The sequence below is a fragment of the Phalacrocorax aristotelis genome, chromosome 9 (genome assembly GCF_949628215.1).
Source record: "Phalacrocorax aristotelis chromosome 9, bGulAri2.1, whole genome shotgun sequence".
Classification (NCBI taxonomy): domain Eukaryota; kingdom Metazoa; phylum Chordata; class Aves; order Suliformes; family Phalacrocoracidae; genus Phalacrocorax; species Phalacrocorax aristotelis.
In genome coordinates this window covers 22072317-22097119 of record NC_134284.1, presented here as the reverse complement: position 1 = coordinate 22097119, position 24803 = coordinate 22072317, and the positions used below count along the sequence as shown (strand labels likewise).

Genomic DNA, 24803 nt, shown 5'->3' with positions numbered 1-24803 from the left:
ACCCAGACAGCCTGCTGCCAAGAGATTACAGCATGACTTTATCTGTCTTGGAACAGGAATGGGCAAATACACATGAAAACATGCATGCAGGGAAGAGCAGACTGAAAGGGCATACTTTCTTACACAGCACATGGCACCGCAGACACTTCTGACTAGGGTCCTACGAATTAGTCAGAAAAAAATCCTCTCTGAATGTCATAACTTTATCACACATCCAATCCCAAACCCATCCTTTCACTTCCCTGTTCAATGTCAGTTCTGAATCCTCAAATGTTTTTCTACTCAGGTGGTAAGAAAACATAAATTCTTAAGTTTTAAACACATAAGCCTTTTCTCACAATTTTATCACAACTGTTTTCTGACTGTAATTTATCTGATTTAACCACTTCATTCCCGGGCACCAGTTTCTACGGCTAAACACTTTGTTGTGGACACTTGTTCACTCAGCAGCATTGGGGAATAGAAAGGATGCTGAACCCATGGCCCATATTTGATTAACCTAGGCCAGCCAAGAGCGGACAAATTCCCAATCAAAGATAATTTGTATTACATGTGTAAGTGTCCTCAAAAATATCACACGCCTTTTAAAGTACTTAGCCTAAATGGCCAGACCTTGGCTGTTTGCACCAAAACTGCTGGGAAGAAAGAATAAGTGCTACATGGTTGTTACGCTATGCCACTTGTTAATGTGTTAAGTCATTGACATTAACAACAAGCCATACGTTAAGTCATGCCACTTGTTGCTTGCCTGCAAAGTGTTCATTTACTATGGTGGTAAGCAGAGATGAGGAACCTGAACAGAATAAAAGTCTTGCTCTTGCTTTGGACCAGAATCTCAGGTAGATATTAGTATTTATAAATTCAAAGACTGCCACTGCCTCAGAGCTAAATTTCTGGAACTCATCCAAATTGAACCCAAAGCTTAAACCTCTAGACATGAGACTTCCTCTCCACCAAGCATTTCTGTAATTAATACATCTTTTTTAAAAAAAACTCTTAAAAAACAAACAATCAAACAAAATGTATCAAATGAGCTGGAAAAGTACAGAGAAAAGGAGGTATTCAGTGAGAGCCCACAAGCCATAGCTCCAAATTACATAAGTGAAGGACAAGCAGTGTCCTTTATATAGGAGAGTTTATTTTCCTGTCATGATCCAAACTAATAGTGAAGGTGGGTTCACTTGTCAGATGTATTATTCCAAAAGCAGGATGACGCTGTCTAGTGACAGAGTTAGCCACCCCCAAAGTGTACGGGGCCATGATTTTCCTCCAGTTCCACTGCCAACATCAACACTTCTTCCTACCAGCCGAACCTAAGTGAAATTTCTCCTTCCAGCAAACAAAGCCTGCTAAGGCACCTGCTGCCTTGAGGCAGGGGGACTGATTGATGAGGTTGCCTAAGCTTTGTGCTGACGTATGAAAGCTGTGACAGAATCTGGAGGCGTGAAGTTCTGGTAAAAGTGGATGAGAAGGCAGAGGCACTTTATTTCTTGTCTATTTTAATCCAACGCTGCCTATAGAAATTTGCAAGTAAGATATTTCAGTGCTGTTTTAAACAAAAATGTACAGAGGGCTGAGCTGAGGGAGGCACAGAAGTGGAAGGAGACAATTGGTACAGATTGGTCAGAAAGATCACATTTTCAGCTACACTGCACAACACTGTTATATCTCCCACTTCAGGATGCCAAAAGTATCCCTGTCACCGTCTCTGTGTGTGCTTACCTTTGGCAGCTTCTCTAAGATGGGACATCCTCCCAGGTGTTCCCCCAGGGAACACTGGGAGATAGTCAGCCAGCACAGCACCCTCTGCTCTGTTCCAACCTCCAGACCATGACGATAAGTTAGAGCCAGGGAACACAGCTGGGCCCGTCACCATGTGTGGCTGACCACTGGGTGCCAGGGTACCTCCCAAGAGCACGTGGCATCCGACAGGAGAGTATTCCTCAACTGGGCACAAGCTCAGTAGCTCAGTGGCCCCAGATGAGAGGAGTTCAGCTATGGGCTCATGCTGCAATTATACCCTATTAACCTAGCAGATTTCCAGACCATCAGGTACTGATGGCATTACAGTTTATTTGCACAGAGTAAACCTTTATAATAGCTTTAGTAGGCAGCACTCTTTACTACAATGTCTGGCACGTGTAGAGGGAAACCTGGCCTGCCTAGGTGACTCTGCTACAGAGAGCCTTGTCTTTGTGGTGTAGAGCCGAGGCCCAGGAATCTTGACTGTTCCTGTTTTTGCCAGAGAGCTCTTGTGCAAATCCCCTGCCAGTGCTGGACTTCAGCAGCCTGGCACTGTTCCTGGCATTGTCTTTGTTGTGACCCTCTTTTCATAACACCTTGTAAGATCATTTAGAATCTTTATAAACAAGGCACCACAGGAATACAGACAGCAAGTTGTCAATGTCATGTTGTTGCTTGGTTTACTTAGAATTCCATACAAATACATGTACCCTCTGCAGGGATCTAAGCACAGAATAGTGACCTTGAGGAAACAGCTAGCTGCCAGGGTCTGCTTGGCTCTTTCAGCCCAATAGCTCTATACACTCTACTTGATAAATAAATGAGCATTTTTCTATTATATGTAAATTGAGAATAAGTAAGTGGGAACCACTTAAAGTTCCGGTCATCCTCATCATCTATATACAGATAAAAAGATAAACTAATCAAAGCACCTGCAGAACATCACATTCTGGACAGTTACAGAGGCAAAACAATATTTTTTAATGATATATCAAGGTGACACTATCACCTTCTCACCAGAGCGATTAGCCCACACTGGTGAGAGCTGGATTCTTGTTGGTATAAGTGAAATTAATCCCACTTGAGTTAGCTCAGTTTATATCCATTGAGGATTTATCTATTAGTTTGCTGCAATTACTTCCACTTCCCCATGTTCCCAGGGTGATCAATGAATTATTGATTTGTATACAGTCCCTATGGCACTTTTCAGACTTTCATTGTTGCTGCACTTTTTTTCAATTGTCCCACATTTTCCCTTCCCGCCTCCTTTTAAAACTTTGACCATATAATTGACTTAAGCTTCTAAATGAGATATGTCTATAAAGAGCATCTGGGTCAGCCAGCCTTAATTTGAAAATGTCATTACTCCCACACTAAATTTCCCCCATCAATCCCACAGCAGCCATCAGTTTGTACATCTCCCAGAACAACCTTAGTGAAGTTGTGATCTTTTCATCTTTCAAAAAGAAGGAAAATAGGTGGAGGAGATAAGAAACCACCACCCAGAGCAGTGAAGGCTGGAATTGTTCAGGGAAATAGAGCAAAGAAGTATTCTCATTTCTACAGATATTTTGGGCTGTAAAGGTGCAAGGTTTTATGTGGAGAAGGGAAAAGAGTAAGTTTTTAGCTTATGCTTACCTGAATTCCAACTATCTTAAGTCAATTTCATTTTGCAAAGTTCAGAAATATTCAAGAAGCTCCTGAGGTTCAGAACATCATTACCAGGTCTTTTGCATGGCCTTTCCTGCAGGTAACTGAAGAAGCTGTTTCTGGGTCAGTGGAGTTAAAAGGATTACATCTGAACTAAACGTGGGATGCTTTTTACTTTCTTAACCTGAAAGTCAAACAGCTAATATGCCTAGTCTCTCTCTCTAGTCAGTTTGATGAAAGGCACTTTCAGAAGGCCAATCATTTCATCCTATAATAGGTGTTAAAAATAGGCTCAATATATTGCCCTCTGTAGCTGCTTTCCTAGATATTTAAATGTCTCAAGGAGCTGGATCAGTATCTTTAGCCATAAGGGACTGGATTCAGCTGGAGGTGAAGAAGCCTCCATCCAGGTGTCTACATGTGAGTGATATGTCCAGGTTGCCATCACTGGGAGATTTTGTCAGTACAGTAAGCAAGTCCGTGAGAGCAATGCAGCTCACCCTCAAGCAGACAGATAGGTTTGATTGGTTTGATTGTGTAAATTGTCAGCTGGAGGTGTCCAGTGTGGCCTGCAGCTGCCACTCTGGAACAGCAAAAGTCCTGTACCAAATCTTCAGCTCTCTATGGATGTCCCACTTACTCCAGGGCATCTCAAATGGACCAGACACCTACATTTAAGCAATGGGACTGAGGCCCTGGTGCTTGCACACCTCTCTGGACCTCTCTGGCAGTACTGACTGACCATCACCAATTACAATCAGAGCACAGCAGGCATTTCACATGTAGACACCTCCATGCAGATGCCAATGTTTTCCTGACCCTTGTGTTAAAACCCACCCAGGTATTACACACCAGTTGTGACACAGCAGCACCACAGCAAAGTGCTTTTAATCCTGTGTACCTCACCGCATACAGCCCATTTCCCCAAGGAGGACACAGAGACAGCACAAACGAACTTGACGTCACCAATCACTCACCACTGGTGCTGCAGAAACAGGCTCAAGAACAAACCCGGCTCAGTGGGTTAATCAGTGTTAGCTCACTGATGAAAAAAATTAGGTTGAGTCATAGATGTAACAAGAAACAGAACCTGAGCCCTGGAGGAAGCATCTCCAGCAGAGTCAGTAACAAAGCCTAAAGTCTCACGATTCCTGCTCTGGCATCATGGCCACAGCCCCCGTACAAAGGGCTGTAAGAGATCAGGGTCTCCTCCTGAACTATTTGCTATGCCCTAATTACAAGCAAAAAAGAACACAAATGCCTCTTTGAATTTAATCAGAAAGTGTACAGGCTTGTATTATCATGGTAACAAAAGCAATACAGATTCGTTGAGCTCCAGTGGGGCATATCAACAAAAGCAGCAGTATGTTTTGGAAAACAGTAAATCACTTTCTTAACAGATACACCAAACTTCGGATGCTTTCAGCTACACTTCAATATGGTAAAGAAAATAGGTACTTTGGGTTCAAACTTATTATCATTCAACTGCCTGTTTATAAAGGAATGGTAGGAGATGTTTAAAATATGAGTGCAAGTAAGAGCTCTTCAATCTCATGAGCCAATCTGAAGTTGAGTGAATCACTCATCTGCAGTCAACTAATAGGAGGAGAAAATCAACTCTGAGAAACCAGTTATAGTTCTATACCTCCATCTTCCAGGATGTGATCCCAAAGTCGAGAAACCAGTCTCCAAGATTCACTGGGAATGTTCTGCATGCCAGAATAGGGTGAACTTGTTTTCAGAAGATCTATATGGAGACATATAGACTGAAAAAGCAAGATGCAACATAGCATGGTCAACTAGAAGTAGAAGTATAAACCTAGAAGGTAAAATTACAGGGCTCAGCATTTGAAATTCCAGTCGAAGCAGGACAGTGAACAGAATGAAGTTTTAACCCAGCTGATACAGTGAAACAAGGATTTGCCTACCTAATAAAATTCAAACTCATAGGTTCCTGTTGTCCTCTCAGGATACCAGCTCCCAGTACTCTTTAGGGGAGATGTTGTAGAGCTCCATCATGCAGTCTTTATGATCTCCACAAGTAAAATGAAATGTCAAATAATAATCTAGAGGGGGCTCAAATAGAGTGTCCTATTTGGGGCTCCATCATTTTGTGCTGAACTCGGGGATTGCACTTGCTTATGGAATTCAGCTTTCCTGAAAATGGAAAGGACTTCAAACAGCAGGGTTTCAGTACTTACAGTCCCTGAAGTCTTTGATGTAACAGGTTCCCTTTGAAAGGGGGAGCCTCTATTTCATCCTCAGTGCCAGAACTGCTACATAAACCATCATGGCCCTTTGCCTGGCTTTGGAAACACTGGGCATGATTTTCAAAGCAACCAAGCACCTAAAGTTCCAGCTGAACTCAACAGTTCTAGAAAACAAACTCACAACAACTGATCAGACAAAATAATACTTCTCTTCTGAGAAAAGTTCGCTTTAATTTCCCTTTAACTTTGGCTTCTCCAAGTGGAAAATTAGATAACAATTTCTCCTAGACACAAGATCTGAAGTTTCACTCTCCCACTCCAGTTTTTTGGGGAGGTAAAAAATTAAAAACAACTTGTCCACCAGCTCAAGGATCCTACCTTGTACTGTGAAGTGTGTAGGGGGGAATCACAAACTGCATAATTACAATTTGCCTTTTTCTGGCAGGATGATCAGAAAACATACCCATGTTTTTCTGTTAGCTGGAGCCAAACAAAACATTCACAACTTGGACATCTTCGAAGAGTTCACAAGATATTATTGATAATTAACACAAAGCTTTTCCTCAAGGCTGTGCCTATAATCTCTATTTCCCACTCCATAGTTCTGCTACTAGGAGGAAATTTTCTTTGTCTTAATGATTAATAAAGTGGTTTTGAAAATTGCTCTAGGCAACATCACCAACATCTTATTGTGCTATCTAGCCCATAGTAGTTTTGGGTATTGGAAGAGATGTCAGACCTGTCTGCTATTCTGCTGGTGTAGAAGTAACAAGATCACTGCATGTTGGTCTGAGTCTCAGACATGGAAACCTGCTCTAAAGAAACATTTGGTGATGGCGCTGATGTAAAAGTGGTTCAAGCTTTTTGTAGGGTCTTAGTTCTCTTGAGCTTTGACCGTTATCGTGGTTTTCATAAATGGAAAGGAAGGACCCAAACCTACTCACCCTGATTGTTAGTGATCCAGCTCTACTGTGCATCTTACATCTGGAGAAGCCCACAAGCCTGCATATCATCAAACTGTCACGTCAGGCAGCTGAATTACTGTGTGACAACATGAGCCACAGCATCCCATGGCATTAGAGAGGGAAGACTTTTCTCACAGCAGAGCACTGAAAAAGCTGAGCAGCAGGACCCTCAGGACTGTTGGAGAGCTGAGAGGATCAGCTATGCTGCTCTGCTCCGTGCTGCCACGGCTAAACTGATTTTGCATCTAAATGAGCTAACTTAAAAGTGTCCTGGGCACCTCTGCACCATCCTTTCCTCCCTTCTGTGACTAAAGGAAAAGGTGAAACACAGTCTTTCCAAAATTTACAGTCTAGTTTACCACCCATAAATATAGAGCTTCTCCAGGCATCTTGTGGCTGATGCTGCTGCAAATACCTGGTGAAACCCTAGAAACATTGTATACTGGAGCTTAGTGATATGGAAATAATCGTGCAGAACAGAGAAGAAAGCCAGCAGGGTTATTCCAGAAACCTGTAAATCCAAGTATGTATGTATTTTATTTTAATTTGTGTCATTTAATGTTACTATAAATCATTATTTTCTGATCAGCAGAACACACTGCAGTGTTCAGATGTACAGATCTCAGGAATGAGGCACAGCATCCTATGCCTCCTAGTTAGTTGTGCTGGCATAATGCACGGTGGCTGGGCACCACAGCCAGTACAGCTGTGAGCTGACAGTGTTACAAGGAGGCAGCAGCAGGTATAGAGGAGGATGAGCAACAGCAGCATCACACACTTGGGAAAGCGAGGCAAGGAATGGGAGATCCTAGGAAAGAGGGAAGGATACATGAAAGCAGAGATCAGAAGAAATGGAGGAGGAGGACTGACAGGCAAAAACACAGGGTAAAGGAGAAGTGGAAGTGAGGAGGTAGTAGATCTGTTATCTGTCTAAAAGAGTGAAGAACCACTGGTTAAAGTTGATGAAAACTGCTGATTTCTACTAACAAAGGATCTGGGCATGAAATATTTGTTAATGTTTGGGGTTTTTTTTCTTAGAACTCTTCACAGAACCCCACTGAGATTTTTTTCCAGGTAACATGGGCAGTCTGTCAGCCTTCCCTGGCAGCATGGAAGCAGGCAGGTACCCTTGCAGCAGCACTGGGGAACAAGGAACACAATGAGGATGCCACAAATCATCCCAATTTGCATAAAATTAAGATAGAAAAAAACACATTGTTAAGAGTAAAGGTATGGTTTCTGATGATATTTTCCTCTCAAGTGATCCAGGCTATTCACTATAAACATACAGGGATGTTGTTAAACGATGTTGCCATTGAAACTGTATCTAATTCATGTATGGCATTTTGGGGGAAAATGAATACATTGCCTCTTCTTTCTTCTTCTGATGTTAGATTCTTTGTCATATTCATTTTTTGTTTCCCTTGTACCAAATTCCTCCTGTTACATAGCTAATTCAAGATATCTTTTTTTAAAAAATAGTACAATATGTACCTCTAGTGAGTGACACTGACAGTGCTAAAGAGGATTCAGCTAGCCAGCCCCTGCTTTTGCCTAACAAGTTGGAGAGTCTTAACTTTTTTGTTAATATTTGTCTTTCTCTATGTATGTGTCCACCACAAAGATGCTGTCTTGGTGCTACCTGCAGAAAGGTCCCCCCACCATAGCTGCCACTGATGGTCCTCAACTCCCAGGTTCTGCCCTCCTGCAGTTCCCCAGAACAGCCTTTACAGCCTCTGTAGGACTTAAAATTTAAAAGCAGTGTGTTGGCTTTCTCAACAATATTCACCTTTTCAGACTTGTAAACCTGAAAGACATACAGAAATAACCTGCAGCTAACCTCTCTCAGAAGCTGTAAACAGATCACTCATCCCCTTCCTTAGATCCTCACCTCCCAGGACACCTGAAAGCAGGGCCCGATGTCACTTGGCTGGGATCACACCATCACAGAGTGGGAACAAGTCATGGGACTGATGCAGCATGGAGATGCCAAGGACGGTCAGGGCTTTTTGGACAAGCAGCCTGACACAACCACATCAGCCAAGAGTTATGCAGCAAGCTCCCCTCTTTTTTATTCACAGTATCCTACACGGGCCAAAGGTCCTTTGAGGTTTATCTAAATTAGAGTGGTTGCTGCTTCTTACTCCATGACAAGACCGGCCCAGTTGGAGTTATAACAGATTAATGATGAGGTGTGGTATGTCTTTGCAGAAACCTTGCTCTTTAGATCCTATTGTGACACCATCTTCCCTTTTTTTGTTTGTTTTCTTACTTTATGTTCTGTTTTCAACCAGTTTATAAAACAGAAATGTATGTCTGGGTAAGGTGCTTGTGTGCTTCCTCAAATTATCCGATTCCCATTTTTAACTTTGAGTATAATTGTTACCCTCCACTTCTCCAAAGAAATAGCTGTTTTTAATTAGGGAAGGCATATTTTTGCTGCAGAACAGCTATTTCACACTAAGCTCCTTCAGAACTTTTCAGTGTACCATCTGGAGCTGATGATCTGCTGCTTTTTAAATTATCGATTTGTTCCAGCTCTTCTTCTGACACATCTTGATTACCAGAAAAGAGCAAGTCCCAGTAGGTATTGCTCTGATATTCTCTGTGCTCAAAACTGATTCAAAGAAATAATTTATATTCTCAGCAATGTCTTTATCTTCTTTAATTTCTGCCTTTAATTTTCAGTAATCCAGTTTCTGAACTACCAATTAATTATTCCTAGTCTTCTGACTGACAAACCTGAAGCATTCTTATTTTGTACGTAGCTGTTTGCAGTCCACTGTATTTTCTTTTAATTTCCCTTTCATCTAGTCTTTATGTGAATTAATACACCAATGTATTGGTAAGCTAAGGTTAGAATTTCAGATTTGGAAATCTTCCCATGTCTCAAAAAGCTGACCGGTCCTGCCATTCAGTTGTACCGGTTTACTCCCTGCCTGCCTAGTATTATCTTTGTTAGCAGCATACATGCCCTCCAAACTCTGTATTGTTCTTAAGTGGAATTCATGGCATCTTTCAGCATATTTCTTCCAGTACACCTCCCTCAGAAGCTTTCTTGACTAACCCTTTCAACATGACCAAAACCTGGATGTTCTGAAGTTCAAATTTCAGTCACTTTTCTCTGTGTGTACTTTATTTCCCATTACGCTACTGGACCATATTGCATTACTATGTGTGTTAGCAGCTTCCAATGCAATCTTGTCTTTAATTCCTTCCGGCATGTTGCTTAAGATTAAGAAGCAAAAATCAGGATATCAGGATTTAGGCACCTTAAAAAAGGGAATTTTGATCTGAAATTCCATACCTACTGGCCCAGGCTGAAAATAAAAGGTACCTACCCCTTGTTTTAGATCTGCCAAAGACAGAAACCAGGCAGTAGCTGGCAAACCTGGAGTGTGGAATCCAAACCAGTAACAACCTGGTGGTGGATGCTGTCTTTCTGTAACAGCATAGCGTTGTCCATTGCTTCTGGACATGGAAAGGCTTCACACAAGGGAGGTCAAGCCAGCATTGCCCATGTCAAACGATACAGCAGGCAGGCACCAGGTGCCAGGAGAGAAGAAAGCACATGCTTTCCCACTTGTTGGGGAAAGGTTCCTGGCTGAGAAAGAACAGCAAACTTTCTGGGGTGAAAGGAAGCCTGACGCTATAGGTTGGTGGTTTGGGGTCTCAGATGAGAGAGGTCTCCTAGGTTTGAGTCATTTTGTTTTATTTTTTCCAAGAGTTCAGTCCTTAAAACAAAATAGGTAACTTACTGTCTGGTGCCTGCTGAGACTCTCCTTTAATACATAGGAAGAGCTTATCTTTCTCAGATGGAGATGTGCAGGACCACATTTATGGAGTTAAAGTCATGGCCTGAGCCCTAAATCATCTCCTGCTCACAGCACTCACTCATGAGGCCTGGGATTGAGCAACATCTAGTCCCAGCCTTAAAACCTGACAGTCCTTCAGCAGAGCAAGCTGAATTGTGCCTCAAGTCCACATGGAAAGCAAAGGTATTTGAACAGGCTTGATTTGGGCTACTTTATTTCTGTTATGTTCCTTTCTAAATTGTTAGACGCTTCTTTGGTATTTTCTTCTGTTTTTCTGCTGCTGACACACCTAATTGCTGCCGGACAACAGAGTTTCTCAACCCCATCCGTACCCAGCTCCCTCCTCACACACTGCCAAATGATTCCTCATGCAGCATGTCAGCTGAGCTTTAAATCATTTATTGTTAGCAAGTAGCTGGGAAAAAAAAAAATTAAAAAGTCAGCCTACCTCTGGCCATGCAAAACACAAGAATTAGTACTGCTCTGCCTGCCAAAACCCCTGGCAAGGCTAAATACCAAATTGCTGTTAATGGTTTAGGAAGAGAGGGGATGAAACGCAGCACAACAGATATAATATGCAAATCATTTGCTGGCTTCCCTGGTGGGTCCTCAACACATGTGGTTTGGCCATACTCCCCACGGATGGCTCTCTCCTCACCAACCACTTTGCCGCCGCCAGCCATGCTCACTTCAGCCACAGAGCACTGGCTGCAACAATCTCAAAATGACCTCATAGCAGAACAGAGGCTGCACGTCGTGACACCATGTAAACCACCCAAATACCTGCAGTAGGCTTGCTGTCTGCCTCTGTGCCTGAATGTAAAAAGACATTATTTTGGTAACACCCGTTCAGATAGAAAATGGCTCAGGTAGAAGACTTGGGGAATTAGAGCTGCTGACTTATGTCATAGATAAAACCCTGGTCACTGGTTATGCATGCAAAAACACTGAGAGACATAAGCCTTCCTGCAACTGAGGAAAAGGCCTTTACTGAACTTTTCCATTAAATATTCTGCAAATACCCAGTCTGGTGACTTTGTGCTGCTACAGCAACTGCCAGGGCATCCACTGACCTGATTCAGCTCCTGATGTTCTTTTCTGGCCAAACTTGAAGCCTCTGAATCCAACGAGAGGATGCCAATAAAACAGCAAATCAACAGAAAACGTCACCACAACCATCTGACCTTTTGCTCTGCTGAGGCACCTTGGACTGAAAAAAACCCAAATTCTCCTTTACCACCTCAAATTCTCCCATCCTGCACCAGCTGCAGACTGATGTGCTCATTGTGGCCCAGCAGTACAGGAGGGAGGCAGGCCCCTCATGCCCCAAGACATGGGGCGAGGGTGCCCCGGAGCTGGGCACCCCATCAGGTGCTTGCAGCACCTCTGCTCTGCGCACCCCGCGCCCACCGTGTGCCGGAGGCAAAATGGCATCACATCCCGCGCTTGGCCCTGCTCGAGCGCTCGCCACCGGGCCACAGAGCCTCCCTTGCGCTTACCTTTCCCAGACACATGTGTTTGGGGACAGGCCGCCTCCGAGGACGGCGGAGGGAAGCTGGCAGGCGGCGGGTCCCCGAGGAGCCCCCGCACGCGGGCGTGCTGCTCCCCACCCCTCGCAGCGATGCAGCGGGCACCAGGCAAACACTTGGCTTTGGCACAGCGCTTCTCAGGCGGTTGCTCCGATGAGGGCAATGAGCTGTGAAGCTGCTCCCCGCCTCGGTGTTACCAGCTCGCCAGCCATGCAGTCCAAGGAAAAAACATCGCCTTCAAGCCTTAGCGTCATCCCCATGGAGGACGTAGGGTTGTCTGTCTGGGAATGGCATTACATACCAGACCGGGATACAGTCCGGGTTCAACACTGACACCTTCTTCTCCCAAAAGAAAACAAGGACCCCAAAGAATAACATGCAACACAGATGGAAAACAGGGAGGACCGCATTGAAAGATGCTTCTGGGTCAGGGCTGTGCCGCTCCCCCGGTCCAACAGCACCATCTCCTGGGTGGCCTCGGCCACGCCGCCGGCTGCCGGCAGCTCACCCCCGAGAGCATCTCCCCGCCAGGACCCCCTCCGCAACCTGCCTCTGGAGCCACAGGAAGTTTTTAGTCTATTTGCTTTTATTTGCTTTCCTTTCAGACAGTATCAGCCTTCTCGCACCTGTTTCCTTTCACATATTACTGCTTCTCATGGAGCGTCACAGACAGATGAGTAAATACATTAAATGCTGAAGGAAAGCACATCCTAGATTCTGCATGTTTTGAGAATCAGCAGTACTAGATGTTCTTGAACACCAGTCCTAAAACTGATCTCTTCTAAGTTGTGAAGGTCTGAATACGTACCCGGTCTTTATGGACCACATAACCTTTGAAGTAATCAAAAGGCACCACTTTTTGGAAAAATACCTGAATTTTCTTTAAGAAAAAAAATAAATCCCAAAACAAAACAACAACAAATCCCAAACCCCCACCCCCACCCCCAAAAAAAAAAACCAACCAAACCAAAAATACAAACCTAAATCTACCTGGACAGCTGTTTACACTTTGTTAGACCAGTGAAATTGTGGCTAAGAACAGAAACGTTAGGCTTCATAGTATTACCATTCAATGGGGAAATCTTGTTGACAAGTAGTATTTCAGAGACACTCATTGTAGTGTGTGTTTGAAAGCTCTAAAACTCTTGTTGAGGCATCCGTGTAAAAGCATGGGTTTTTTCACTCACTATATCATAGGTTTAAGACCAAAGGCTCCAAAACTTTATTCTCTCTATAGCTGTTATAATACAAGTAGCAAATCGCTTCTCTGTATTTCAGTTTATATTAGTCTGCAAAATGAAGATTTGAGTGCCCTGCTTCACTGTTTTGATGTTAAACTGTACATAAAATCCTTCAGGCTTTGAAGAAGGTGCTTATACAAGAAAAAAAAAGTGTAATTAAATATTTTTTTTCCCAACTCAACACTCCTCCAAAGCCCCTTTTGACTCAATTTACTGTTAAATGCCAAGTAAGGTTTTACAGAAGCTCATCTTTAAAAGGTGCTAAGTAAGCCCCCTGTGCAAGCTTTATGTTAGAAGGGATAACAGATAACTACAAAAACATAGACACTCATGCCAGCATCTCAGTGTGTCTGTAGGAACAGTCTCATGGCTGTTTATGCAGAACAGCTGCAACAATTTAAAAAAAAATTGTCCCTCCATTGCTTCCTAGAATTAACTTCTTTAATTAGAAAAGCTGTTTCAAAATTAATATTGAACTTGGCCTTTGGATTCTTCTGAGGCCTGTACAAACCATCACCACCTGCACATATTTAAGGTAAACAAGGTACTTGGAAATTACTGCATATATTTCAACAGCTACAGAAAAGTTTCTAGTGACACCCTCCATCTTTAGGAAAGTCTAGTTTGTTTATTTACTCTGATTCAAAGGTCTTAAAACATTAAAATCATTTCAGAATAAAAGTCACCCTTGAAAGGAGTTCATTCTTCTCGAGAGGGGAGCACAAGCCAGCAGCCTGCTGTTCTGCAAGCATGTCTGCTGTCTGATTAATAAGATGTGATCTTCAAAACTGTGAAGATATGAATGCTTGCTCATTACAGACAGCACTGCACGTTCCTCTCAGCCACACCCTATGACTACCATGAATTTTTATACAGTACAATGGTCTTCCTAAGTAAAACCGCCTCTGCTCCTGGCCTACTCCCTTACTTCCAGGGAATTAAGGCATGTGCAAGAAGCTGGAAGATAAGGCAGAGTTTATAAATCAGACTCTTAGCTACTTCAGCCCTATTTTCTGTGTCGCTAAAACCTGGTTTTCCCAAAAGATGTGTCAGGATAGGCCTAAAGTAGTTAAATCAGTCAGGAGTTTCTATAGCCCTGATCAGACCACATAAGGGACAGCAGTGCTGTAAGACAGAGCTATTCAAAGAAACAAGCAGCATTCCAACAATAAAGTCAAAAGCAAATAATGAAGGAAAGCCTGTTTTCATCTCAACTCTTTCAGACAAAAAGCAAGCTCAACCCACCACCCAGCACAATAAACAATCCAAAGCCTTCGAAGTCTCGTTACCTTTCCTCATTTTCTTTCCACCTTTGCTCACAGAGACTCTTTAACAGGTAATGCATACTTTGTAACTGAGTTTTTTCTTACACAATCCTGTAATACAGACATTGAAAAACCCCATGTAAGAAGATCTGGTTTCTACAGAAGGGACATGCAAACTTGATTAGACAGGGACTTGTTGCTAAGGCTGCGTGCTCTGCTTTTTAACATTGCCCTTAGATGCAGGCACTGACAGGACCTTGATAGGATTCTTGGTGCCAGCTCAGCAGAGATTTCCCTTGGTACAATTCCCACACTTGACTGTTTTCTACGCACCTTGTTAATGTTGACATACTCCTGGAAAAATCCTGCCAAAGATTTTTAGAGAGGCGATGGAGAATATGGCCACATCCAAATACTTGCTAGCAAAATTAAGGGAAGGAAAAGGTCACTGGGGCTGAGAAACACACTTATCATGTAACCCATTAAGATGTTGTGAGCTGTTAACTGCTCGTTTTCTCAGGGAAACAACTTTTGGTTGAACTGATTTGAACACTTCCAAATCAAAACTAGCAACAAAACAAGGGTTTGCAACCAGCTTCCTTCTGCTCCCCGCCTGGCCCAGTTCAAGACGACCAAAGAAACCCCACCTTCTCTTTGGTGAAGGTTTGGGATACCAGATCGTTTTTGGAATATGAACAATCTCATTTGCTTAAATCAAATGACCTTGCTTTGTATGCAAGAGGCAAGAAGTGTTAGGAGATGCAGAAGATTAGCTCTCTTTATGATCTGGTGAGTAGGTTGGTCCACTCGGCTCAGCCTTTTACCACAGCAGCAGCACCAAGGACATCCTCAGAATAAAATGTAAATAATTATGATAATACTTTCCAGTTTGGCAAGCATTCATACTACAATCCTATAATATTAGAATAACAATCATATACATGCATTCATCTCATTGTAAGCCTTCAGCAGTGCAACAGAGCCCAAATGAGTCCAGAATCTCACTGGAGGAGCAGCCAGCCAGGACACCTGCCCAGTACAATGCACTAAAACACAAATGCAGGAACGGGACTACGCAGTACTTTGGAGCCGGCAGCTCCACAAAACCAACCTTGATCTGTAGAAGCCCTGCAGGTGACACTGCTCATGCACAGCCCTGACACCTGCCTTAATTCTTATCCTAGCAGACCAAACTCAAGACCAGGCAGCTTTGCTTCTTTCTTCACCAAAGATGGCAAGGGTAGCTCCCCATCTTTGCTCTTGGCTGTCCTCAGCAGCGTCAGCCAGCCTTCCCAAGCCATGTTCCTGAGCACTGTTACCTCTTCGGTCTCTGTTTTCCTGCAGAGTGATCAAGGAAGCACAAGCAGCAATGCCAGTGGTTTTTCCCCATCATTCTCCCCACCTCCTGTGACAAGCCACTCCTCCTGGGGGGAAGAAGTCACCCTTTACCCCGCAGAACCCTTCGCATCCCCCCGACCAGGAGAGGCTGGCGAGCCTCTGGATGAGATCCTCATGGATCTCTCCAGCTAGCACCAGCCCCCCAGCATCAGCTCAGCACATCCACTGATTGTCACCCCAGAATTCAATACTACCATCAGCTGCCTCCTCTAATTGCACAAGAGCATGGGAAGAGCAGGTGCAAATCTTTCATCATGGAAAGGCATAATTTTTTGTCAGAAAAATCAGCTCATTTGCAGCAGCGTCCCTTTTAGACTGGAAGCGCATGCTCCCTTTTGCCTCCAGTTTGAGGGACAGCAAAAGTTGATGAGCAGAGTGCTGAATACAGCCCGTCTTCTAAAATGATCAATGTAACTGAAAACTAGTTTCTTGGGGAAAATGCTCTCAGTCAACCCCCAAAATAAGCCTCTTTCTTTGTGAGTATCTGAACTTTTCCAATTTAAGTAGACAGGGTTTGGTTTTTTTCTGTAATTGTGGTGGGATTAACATAAGCATTTATATAGATGTAATACGTAAAACAACTGTTCATACACACGCAGCCTGGAAAGATATGGCTTGTACAGGAACGCAGGCAGAAGTCCCATTTTATATTCCCACTCTTGTGGCTTTGTCACACATGCTTTATGGTATCACCGTTGCTTTTACTTGCTCAGTCACAACCCATTACAGTCAGGTGAAGGATTGATATAGACACTACAGGGCAGGAACCCATGCTGGGAGAAAAATTTTGCTGCTTAGAGGGAAAACAAAAAAGACCCGACAATGCTAAAGTTACCTTTATGTTAAACTACTTGCAGATAGTACTGAAAGATATTCAACTTTCACAGAAGAGTATAGACTAAAGCTCCATGAAACAGTGGATTTGGGGTTTTGTTTTTAATAGATTTATTTAGTAGCCAGACTAAGAGTTAAGCATTGGAGCAGAAAATTATTTTCTTCATTACCTTATTCTTTATTTATTGTGTACATCTGTTTCAATAGGTCTTTTGACACAAATAATAAAAGACTTTCGAAATTCACCTATTTTTCTGAACATCATTTTACATTCAGAATGGCAAAACCTACTTGAGAAAGATTAGCCATAAGAAAGCTTATTTGATTTGAATTCAAAGACAGGTAACACTGAAATGCTCAGAACTTACCTTCATCTATATCTGAAGCTTTGCCTTTCATGAATGTGATGTGGTATATGAACAAAAAAGTCTTGCACTCCTGTCTCCATGCCTAACAGTCACAGGTGACTGCCTCTGCATGTAATTTATTCACACTCAGTGGTCATTCAGTCAGCTCTGCTGGTACTGGGCAGCTGTCATGAACAAGGGACTACACAGAGCGTGTACACTCTGTATTTAATCCTGGTGATACTGATTGCATTAAAACTATACAGTAAGTTTACTGTAACCAGTTTGTCAAATTTTGTGAAGAACGTACCGGCATAGTTTCTCCACTAGACAGCTTGCTCAAGTGGACAGGAGAGATTTAGAACTGCAACTTCCATCAAATCTCTCTTGTCTACAAGTTCCAGCCTTGACTTCCTCTTCCACTGACCATTCATAGTTTTTCCTTTCTCTAACACATTTCCTATCCTATGCAGAGGAAAGTTTTTTAGGTTTCAAATCAAAAGTAGTGTCAGTTTCATTAGTCATTTAAAATAAAGAGGAACCACTGTAGACAATCAACATAAAATACAATTTACTTGCAATCATTTGCCTAATTCACATGCAACTGGTTTATATTAATAAAAGGAAACTGCATTTAGAAACAGCTTGGTTAGCCTTGAACTGCAGCAGTGGTGCTGGACAGCTGAAGCTACACTGGTTAATATAATTTGTGTTAATTTAGGGAAATGTGGTTAGATAAGTATTGAAGACTTCAGAGACTTTCCACAAAGAAAAATTTATCTATTCAGTAGCCTCAGTACTGCACTCATCTACATTAAACATTTCATCTGTTAATCCCATATTCTTCAAAGCAGAGCAGTCAGCAGAAAATACTTGGGAACACAAAAAACATAAAAAGATAAATTAGTAACTAGCAAATAATACAAGATTACAGTAGTAACCAAAGTATTCTCCCGTACTATTTCAAGCTAGAATACTGAACTCTTAAACAATTCCCACATTTCAGCACTGATACGGAACTGCAATACACAAAGTATATAAGCAGGGGGAAAAGCTGCTTTGCAAGAGGTAGAAAAGGTTTTATAAAAATCTTTAGGCACAATGCTTTGCAATCTTTTAAAAGCCTTCAGAATGTTACAAAGTAATAACGACCATTATACGTGTATTTGTACCAGTCTGTTTATTTTTACCCTTTGGAATAAAAGTATATTTCATGCACTCTCATATAATCTTTTGTCTTCGATACTGTTTAAAGACTATTTTTCTCCTATATCGCATGTGATTACAGAAGTTTTACAGGCTCTCAGGAATTCTTGTCACCAGGAGTTATACAGCAAAACTGATGCACCATTACTTAACATTTTTTCAAGAGGAGCAAGGGAATGCAAACACTGTTTGCGCATGTTCGTGTACCAAAGAACGCAGAAAGACACACTAAAAATCCGTAAAAATATTATTAGTTCTTTTGGTTTACTCTTGCCTCAATCAAGAAGTGAATGCTTTTAGAAGTGAACTTTTTTTTTTAACCACAATTTCCACAAATGTATGCTTTACAGTACAGTGGCTATACTCAAATTTTCACAATATCCAGAAATCAAAATACCAAGATCACTACATTTAGCATGAGCTAACAGATATTCACAAGTAAAACTTAGTGTCAGTTCAAAAAGATGCCTTCTTTGAGCTGAAGTACATAAGGCTTTTCTGGTAACAAGTTCTTCTCAAATATTTGCTTTATTACTGTCAGAGCATCTTTTTTTGCTAGTTTTACTTCTTGTCTTGGTCTTTTTCTGCATCCAGAAGCGCTGAACGGATTCCTAGCTTCTTCAGCTCTTCTACAAGATCTCCATTCTGATGCATCTGGAGGAGTATATCACAGCCGCCAACAAATTCACCATTGAGGTATACTTGTGGGATGGTAGGCCAGTTAGAGTAGTTTTTTATTCCTGCATAAGAAAAGAAATAAAAGTATTAAAGGTTTTCCCCCCTCTCCAAACAGAATGATTTTTAAACAGAATTAATTGCTTCAGCCTGACAGAAGTACCAATATCTTCATTTCTTCCCTGTTGAGGCAAAAGTGTATCTGTATAACAGAAGCACTATCAGAAAAACTACGTTAAAGTTAGGTTTGTTTCTTATTCCAACCCAAAGATGTGGGTCGAAAGATATGGAGTCAGCTCCTATACAGACTTCAGACAAGAGCTGGAAAAATGTAGTGTCTCTTTTCCCACCCAGGAAACAAGCAAATGTGATTTTTCAACCAATTAAAGAAATAAGAAGTCTTGGAAAACATTGAGAACTGTTTACATTCCATTACCCTTTATATTCCCCAAAGGGACTTTAAAATATTTTAATGCTTTTACTGAATCCACAGTGTTACTTACTACTGCAATTTCAATTGCAAGATACGCTTGCTCCTCTAGAAGCCTTATGACTTTCAAATTGCTTTATCTTTCCTTGCCAGACCTTACAGCCCATGGGAGGGGCACAAGGGCTGAAGTCCCTTAGAAGTGCTCGTGAAACAAAAAAGAGCTCGACTCACAATTATGAAATACAGAATTAAAGTTTAAAACTGTACTTCACAGAAGACAAATGTAAGACTATCCAAAAATATTGACTCATCAGCTAGTATAAACTGAACCCCAACTTGCACTTAAAGACATTGCACAAAAAATTATACAGAAGAGTCACTATATCTAATTTGCCACTTTTTAAATGACTCTTCACACAAAGCCATTATTTCTGTAGCAAAGAGTTAAATTCTACATCTGTATGCTCTTATACGAAGTCCACTAGCACATTTTAATACGTTTTCAATATGCAATGCCTAGAATTTTTCTACCAAGGGCAAGAAAGCCCATAGAGCAGATTTAAGCGTAGAGACAACAGAGGTGCCTTTTCAGATCATCAATATCCATTCACCTTGGAAGTCAACCCTCTAAACAAGCATGTAAGAGGTTTAGCATAGGCTGTCAAAGTACTGAAAGCAAATATTAGACCTGTATAGCAGAAAACACAAGGGAATTTGCTTTCCCCTGAGAAAATATTTTAACCTCTAGAGGTTTAACCTGTAAAGTTAAACCCCAAAACATTTTGAGGTAAAAAAATAACCATATCAGCAAATTACCCCTACTTTATCAGCAAATTACCCCTACTTTATTGGAACTTAAAACACTTCCTTTTTATTAAATATGCTTAAGTCCATAAATATGCAATGGGATTACAATTTTAATGCATAAAAAATAAAAAGAGCTAATAATTCCCCTTAGTCAAATACCAGCATGTTTAAAAAAAAATCCACTAAAATAACAGTAATCCAGAAAAAAAATCTGTTGTGACAAAGTGTTCCAAACCATGAAGTACAACATCAGATTTTATTTTGACTTACAATTTTGTGCATGGACAACCAGTGCTTCAAAAGTCCAGAATAGCAAGTTTAGCATATAAATCAAGGCCAAAGGTGAACCCATAACCATCTAACCCAGTCTCCAGCCATCACCACCTGTAATATTTTCCTTAGCGTTTCATTAAAACCCCTCAAATGTTCAGATCCAGTTTGCAGAAATTAGTAGTTTTGATGTGATCTTGTGTTTAGCTGTACTTTTTCTTAAACACCCCTTGGCCTTTGAGCACTCAAAAGTGGTCTGTCCTAAAAATCTTTTAACTCACAATAGTTGCAATAAAAAAACCTGAGTCCTAACACCAAGGCACACTCAAGGATAACCCGACTCAAAGGAGCCACGGCAGATTGGAATTAGGGTTTGTTTTTGTTAAGAAAGCTGAACACGAATTGAGAACCAAGGGCTCTGCATAATAAACCTACTGCCAGTAAGCATTCCATGTTAATATTTACACTTATTATCTCACAGACGTATTTTCTTCAAGGACCCAACTGCACATCCAAACAAGCACTGATAGTACTTTCAAGGATCAGTTCTTCAACTTCAGATAAAAATATGAATACAATCAAGCTCGGCTGCTTTAAATGCTGCATTTCGTGGACTGGGCAAGCTGCTTTAAATGCCTGCAGGCACGAGGATCAAACAGATTACAAACGGAACACCTCCTGAAGCAGCTAGCCAGCTCCTACCTTGGTGGAGCAGTTACTGACACTGTTTCAGTAGTGTTGAAACAAGCTGGCCTGGGCTACGCTTGCTGCACTCGGATGTGTTTCTGTGATGAATCCTCTGGCAGTACAGACACCCCAAGGGATCTCCTTCTCCTGCCTGCAGGTTAACACTGCCCACCGTGCTTCAGAAGCTGCAGCTTCTTCTTTGAGCCACTGTTTGCTTTGTAAAACCACACTCCACAGATGAGGTTTACCGTTTGACAGCTGAGCTAGCGCACTTTAAGGTAACTGTGAAACCAGAACAGTGAAAGGGGTACCTAGCGCCCTCCCACCCCATCTCCCCTAGTCCAGTTACCAATTCTCGGCCTCTCTCTTGCCAGCATTAGCACTAATGAATGATGGGCCATATCAAAGAACTGACTCAAGCAACTGCCCTCACTCCTGCCACACTTCCTCCAGAAAAGCAACACAGTTTCACACAGATCACTGGTACCGGTGCAAGCACGACTGAGGGAAGGCTAGCCCAAGGGTGCGGGGAAGGATCAAGTCCACCCGGTTGGCAGCATCCCATGCTTAGGTAATGTGAAGCAACAATGAAAATAATCCGAGGGTGAACTACCACAACAGTTCAAACCAGTTTAAATCACCACTTTCCCAGTACATAATCCCAAGCTCCTCTCTCACCTTAGCGACCTGAACCAGCCTAACGCTGTCCATCAGTTGAGTGCAGGACCCCGTCTAGAAGAGCCAACTTAGAGAAACTTGAATTGCCATGGAGTCGAGACAGCCAAGGTCTCTTAAACCAGCTTTAATAAGGAAAGATTTGTGTCAGGGAAGCATATCCTCAACTCAAGTTCAGATAAATCACATGAAGTACTAATAACTATTTAGTTTCACAGATTTGAGTGTGCTTTTAGATGAAGAGGCAAGCAGGGGAGTTTTTTTGGTTTTACAGCTTGCCATATTTTAGTACAAGCAAGTTTCAGCAGCTGAACTATAACAACCTGAAAATAAGGTGTTTCAATAATTACAGGGAAGAAACCAACCAGCATTTCAAAGACGCCTGAACCACCAACTCTACAACAGCCTCTCTTACTACAAATGATATAAGCATCCATATACGCAAACACTTAACCTATGTTCAGCTGAATACAAAGCTAGTGACCAGCTCACATACAGTAATCTCCTTGGAGATCAGCCTTTAGTTGAACAGATGTATTAGAACTTTCACAGCTAAAGGCTCAGCAGCCCCTCGCTAACCCCACATACACAGTGCGGATTATGTTCACAGAGTGGGTTTAGGAAAGCGTCACATTCTGCATATCTAACTTTTCAGCACCTGAGGCCAGCTCCAGGAGACTAAGCAGGCCTTCAGGCAGCCACTGCTGAATCACACTTGGCAACCTACAGAGCTTCAGCTTCCAGCAGCCCTGCCCTCTCCGCTGTCAGAGACTGCCATCCACAGAAGCAGGCATGTACTGGCAGTAGGTCATACAGCTGAAGCAATAGGACTGCCCACTGGCCTTGAAAGCAGCAGTGTCATTCCCCAACTCTTCATGTCAAGGCTCCATCCCTGGTGCTGGCTCTGGCGCTCACCTCGCAGTACAAGCCAGTTCAACTCGCACGCCCACTGATCCAGTTAATAAATCGAGCTGGCTCTCCGTGCAGTCGGACAAGCGCCAAAGCTTGTGCATGGAAGGGCACAGAACGACTTCTTTAAGCACCTGAGAACCAGCAGGATATTGTGCAAGTGTACACCCTGTTACTGCATTCACCACAGCTTAGCCAAACAGTCCGGATCAAACCACGAATTTCAGTTTAAAGCTCAGGTAGCCAGAAGGGCAGTAACCTCTCAGATCACCTAGCACAAGCCAGAGTTTGTGTGAAGGAAACATTTGCTCTGCTCAGAAGCGAGATGTTCCTGATACTTAGTTAAGAAAATACTATATATGCACATGGTCAAGGCCCAGAGATTATAATTGACAAACACATTGCCTGTTCAAGGGCTCACAAAAGCCCTCCCAACCAAAACTGAAATGCTGATGGTTTGATTTCAAGGTTTTTAGTCCTTTTTAGTTTGAATTTGTTCGAGTAAACCTTAAGTTTAATAGATTTAGATGTTTAAATAAAGTTTAAAAAACTACCATGATTTGCTCACCTGCCAAAGTCAGTAGATTTACTTGAACAAAACCAACATTCATTAAAAAAAAGTCATCACACCCGAATTCCAGTATTTAAGTTTTTATACCATACCAACTATTATACCCGCTGAGCTGAAAAGCAAGCGAGGATTGGAAAAATCAGCCTCTCAGCTAAAAGTTAATGAAAAACCTAATTATTCAGATGATACAAAAAACACAGGAGAAGGAAGTCACCTGATACATGCCAGCACACGGATTTAAAGCACATATTTTGTGTATTCTGGACAAGAACTGTAATGCCACGTACCTGCAAGACTAATTACTATGTACTTTTTTTGTTGTTGTTGTTTTAAAACTTTCTCAAATAGTGTCATAAAACCTTAAGTCAGCCATGCACACTGAAGAGGAAAAGAAGGAAGAAAAGCATTAGGAGAACTGAGTATTAGCCTTCTACAATTAGCAAGAAACCTTATACAGAATAGCTCCTACTACTCGAGCAGCGATGGTGAAACTATTACTAAATATTTCTTGTGCAAACGATTAGCATAATCTTGCACTTAATCAAAAGAACCCAGCCGGCAGCGCCAGCAGGGGATGCGGTGGGGTACGTCTAAGCCCGTTCATGTTGTTTCACCATACTGTTCACAGGGAACAAATAAATCGGACTAGCTAATGAAGTATTTTGGGGGTCTTTAAACGGAGCTTCGTGTCTCTTAACTAGGCGAGGGAGCGTGGCACGGAAAGCCGACCTCCAGGAGCCCCGCCGCAAGCACAGCCGCATTCCGCCGGGAACTGCCGCCCTGCTGGGCGCAGCGCTGGTTACACAGACCCGCCGGGGACGCCCAGGCCAAGCAGCCCCACGGCGCATCTCCGTGACACAGGCCCCCGAGCCCCCGGCACAGGCCCGCTGACAACGCAACAGGCAGAGCCCAGGGAAGCGAGCACGGCCGCCTTACGCCCGCCGAGAGCAAGCGGGGGCTGCCGCTCCGCGGGCAGGCGCGGGTGCTCCCGCAGCCCCGAGGCCGCCCCGGCCTCCCGGCCCACTTACAGCCTCCCCAGGGCCTTCCCGACCGGGTCACCGGTACCCCGGCGCTCGGGATCTGCCCCGCCGCGGCGGCGGTTCGCGAAGAGAAGCCCCGGGCGGGCTGAAGGGCCGTGCGAGCCCCGGGCGGCGCCCAAAGGTGACCCCCGGCCCGGCCCGGCGCTGACCTTGGCGGAGGTCGGGGTCCTGCAGGACGTCGTGGGCCCGGTAGTCCTCCACTCCGTGCAGGCGCAGGATCTGCACGACGGCGTTGCTGAAGCCGCAGAGGGGCTGCGCCGGGCTGCCCTTCATGAACACCACCACCGGGTGCGCCCGCACCAGCCGCTCCACCGCCTCCCGCGACCCGGAGCCGCCGCCGCTGCCGTCCTCGGCCCCGCCGCGCTCCCCGGCGCCTGCCTGGCTCAGCAGCCGCCCGGCCCGGCCCCGCGCGGCGGCGGCACCGGCACGGGCAGCACCGGCCCCCAGGCGCCAGGCCGCGCGCCCCGCGCCGCTCATCGCGCACCGCCCGCGCCCGCCACCGGCCCCAGACAGCGCCGGCCGCCTACGGGCGGGGA

The 24803-nt window shown here is 43.4% G+C and overlaps 2 protein-coding genes across 3 annotated transcripts in view; both read right to left on the bottom strand.

The window, feature by feature from the left end:
• TUNAR (transmembrane neural differentiation associated intracellular calcium regulator) overlaps positions 1 to 12319 on the bottom strand; it is a 178250-nt gene extending 165931 nt beyond the window's left edge. For both annotated transcript variants that reach the window (XM_075103839.1, XM_075103838.1), the window contains exon 1: positions 11883 to 12319. The gene's annotated coding sequence lies outside the window, so the exon portion shown is untranslated. The remainder of the gene's footprint in view (positions 1 to 11882) is intronic.
• Positions 12320 to 17546: 5227 nt separating this feature from the next.
• GLRX5 (glutaredoxin 5) lies at positions 17547 to 24797 on the bottom strand. The gene is made up of 2 exons (XM_075103836.1): positions 24417 to 24797; positions 17547 to 18943 (listed from the first exon to the last, which is right to left on the bottom strand). The coding sequence occupies exons 1-2, from the start codon at positions 24742 to 24744 to the stop codon at positions 18765 to 18767; spliced, it is 507 nt and encodes a 168-aa protein (XP_074959937.1). The 5' UTR covers positions 24745 to 24797; the 3' UTR covers positions 17547 to 18764.
• Positions 24798 to 24803: the final 6 nt, after the last annotated feature.

Bases quoted from the DNA above. Each gene is read 5' to 3' on its own strand.
- GLRX5 (XM_075103836.1), bottom strand. From the start codon at position 24,744: ATGAGCGGCGCGGGGCGCGCGGCCTGGCGCCTGGGGGCCGGTGCTGCC. The intron at 18,944-24,416 runs GTCAGCGCCGGG...TTTCTTATGCAG, and splicing joins GGACCCCGACCTCCGCCAAG to GAATAAAAAACTACTCTAAC.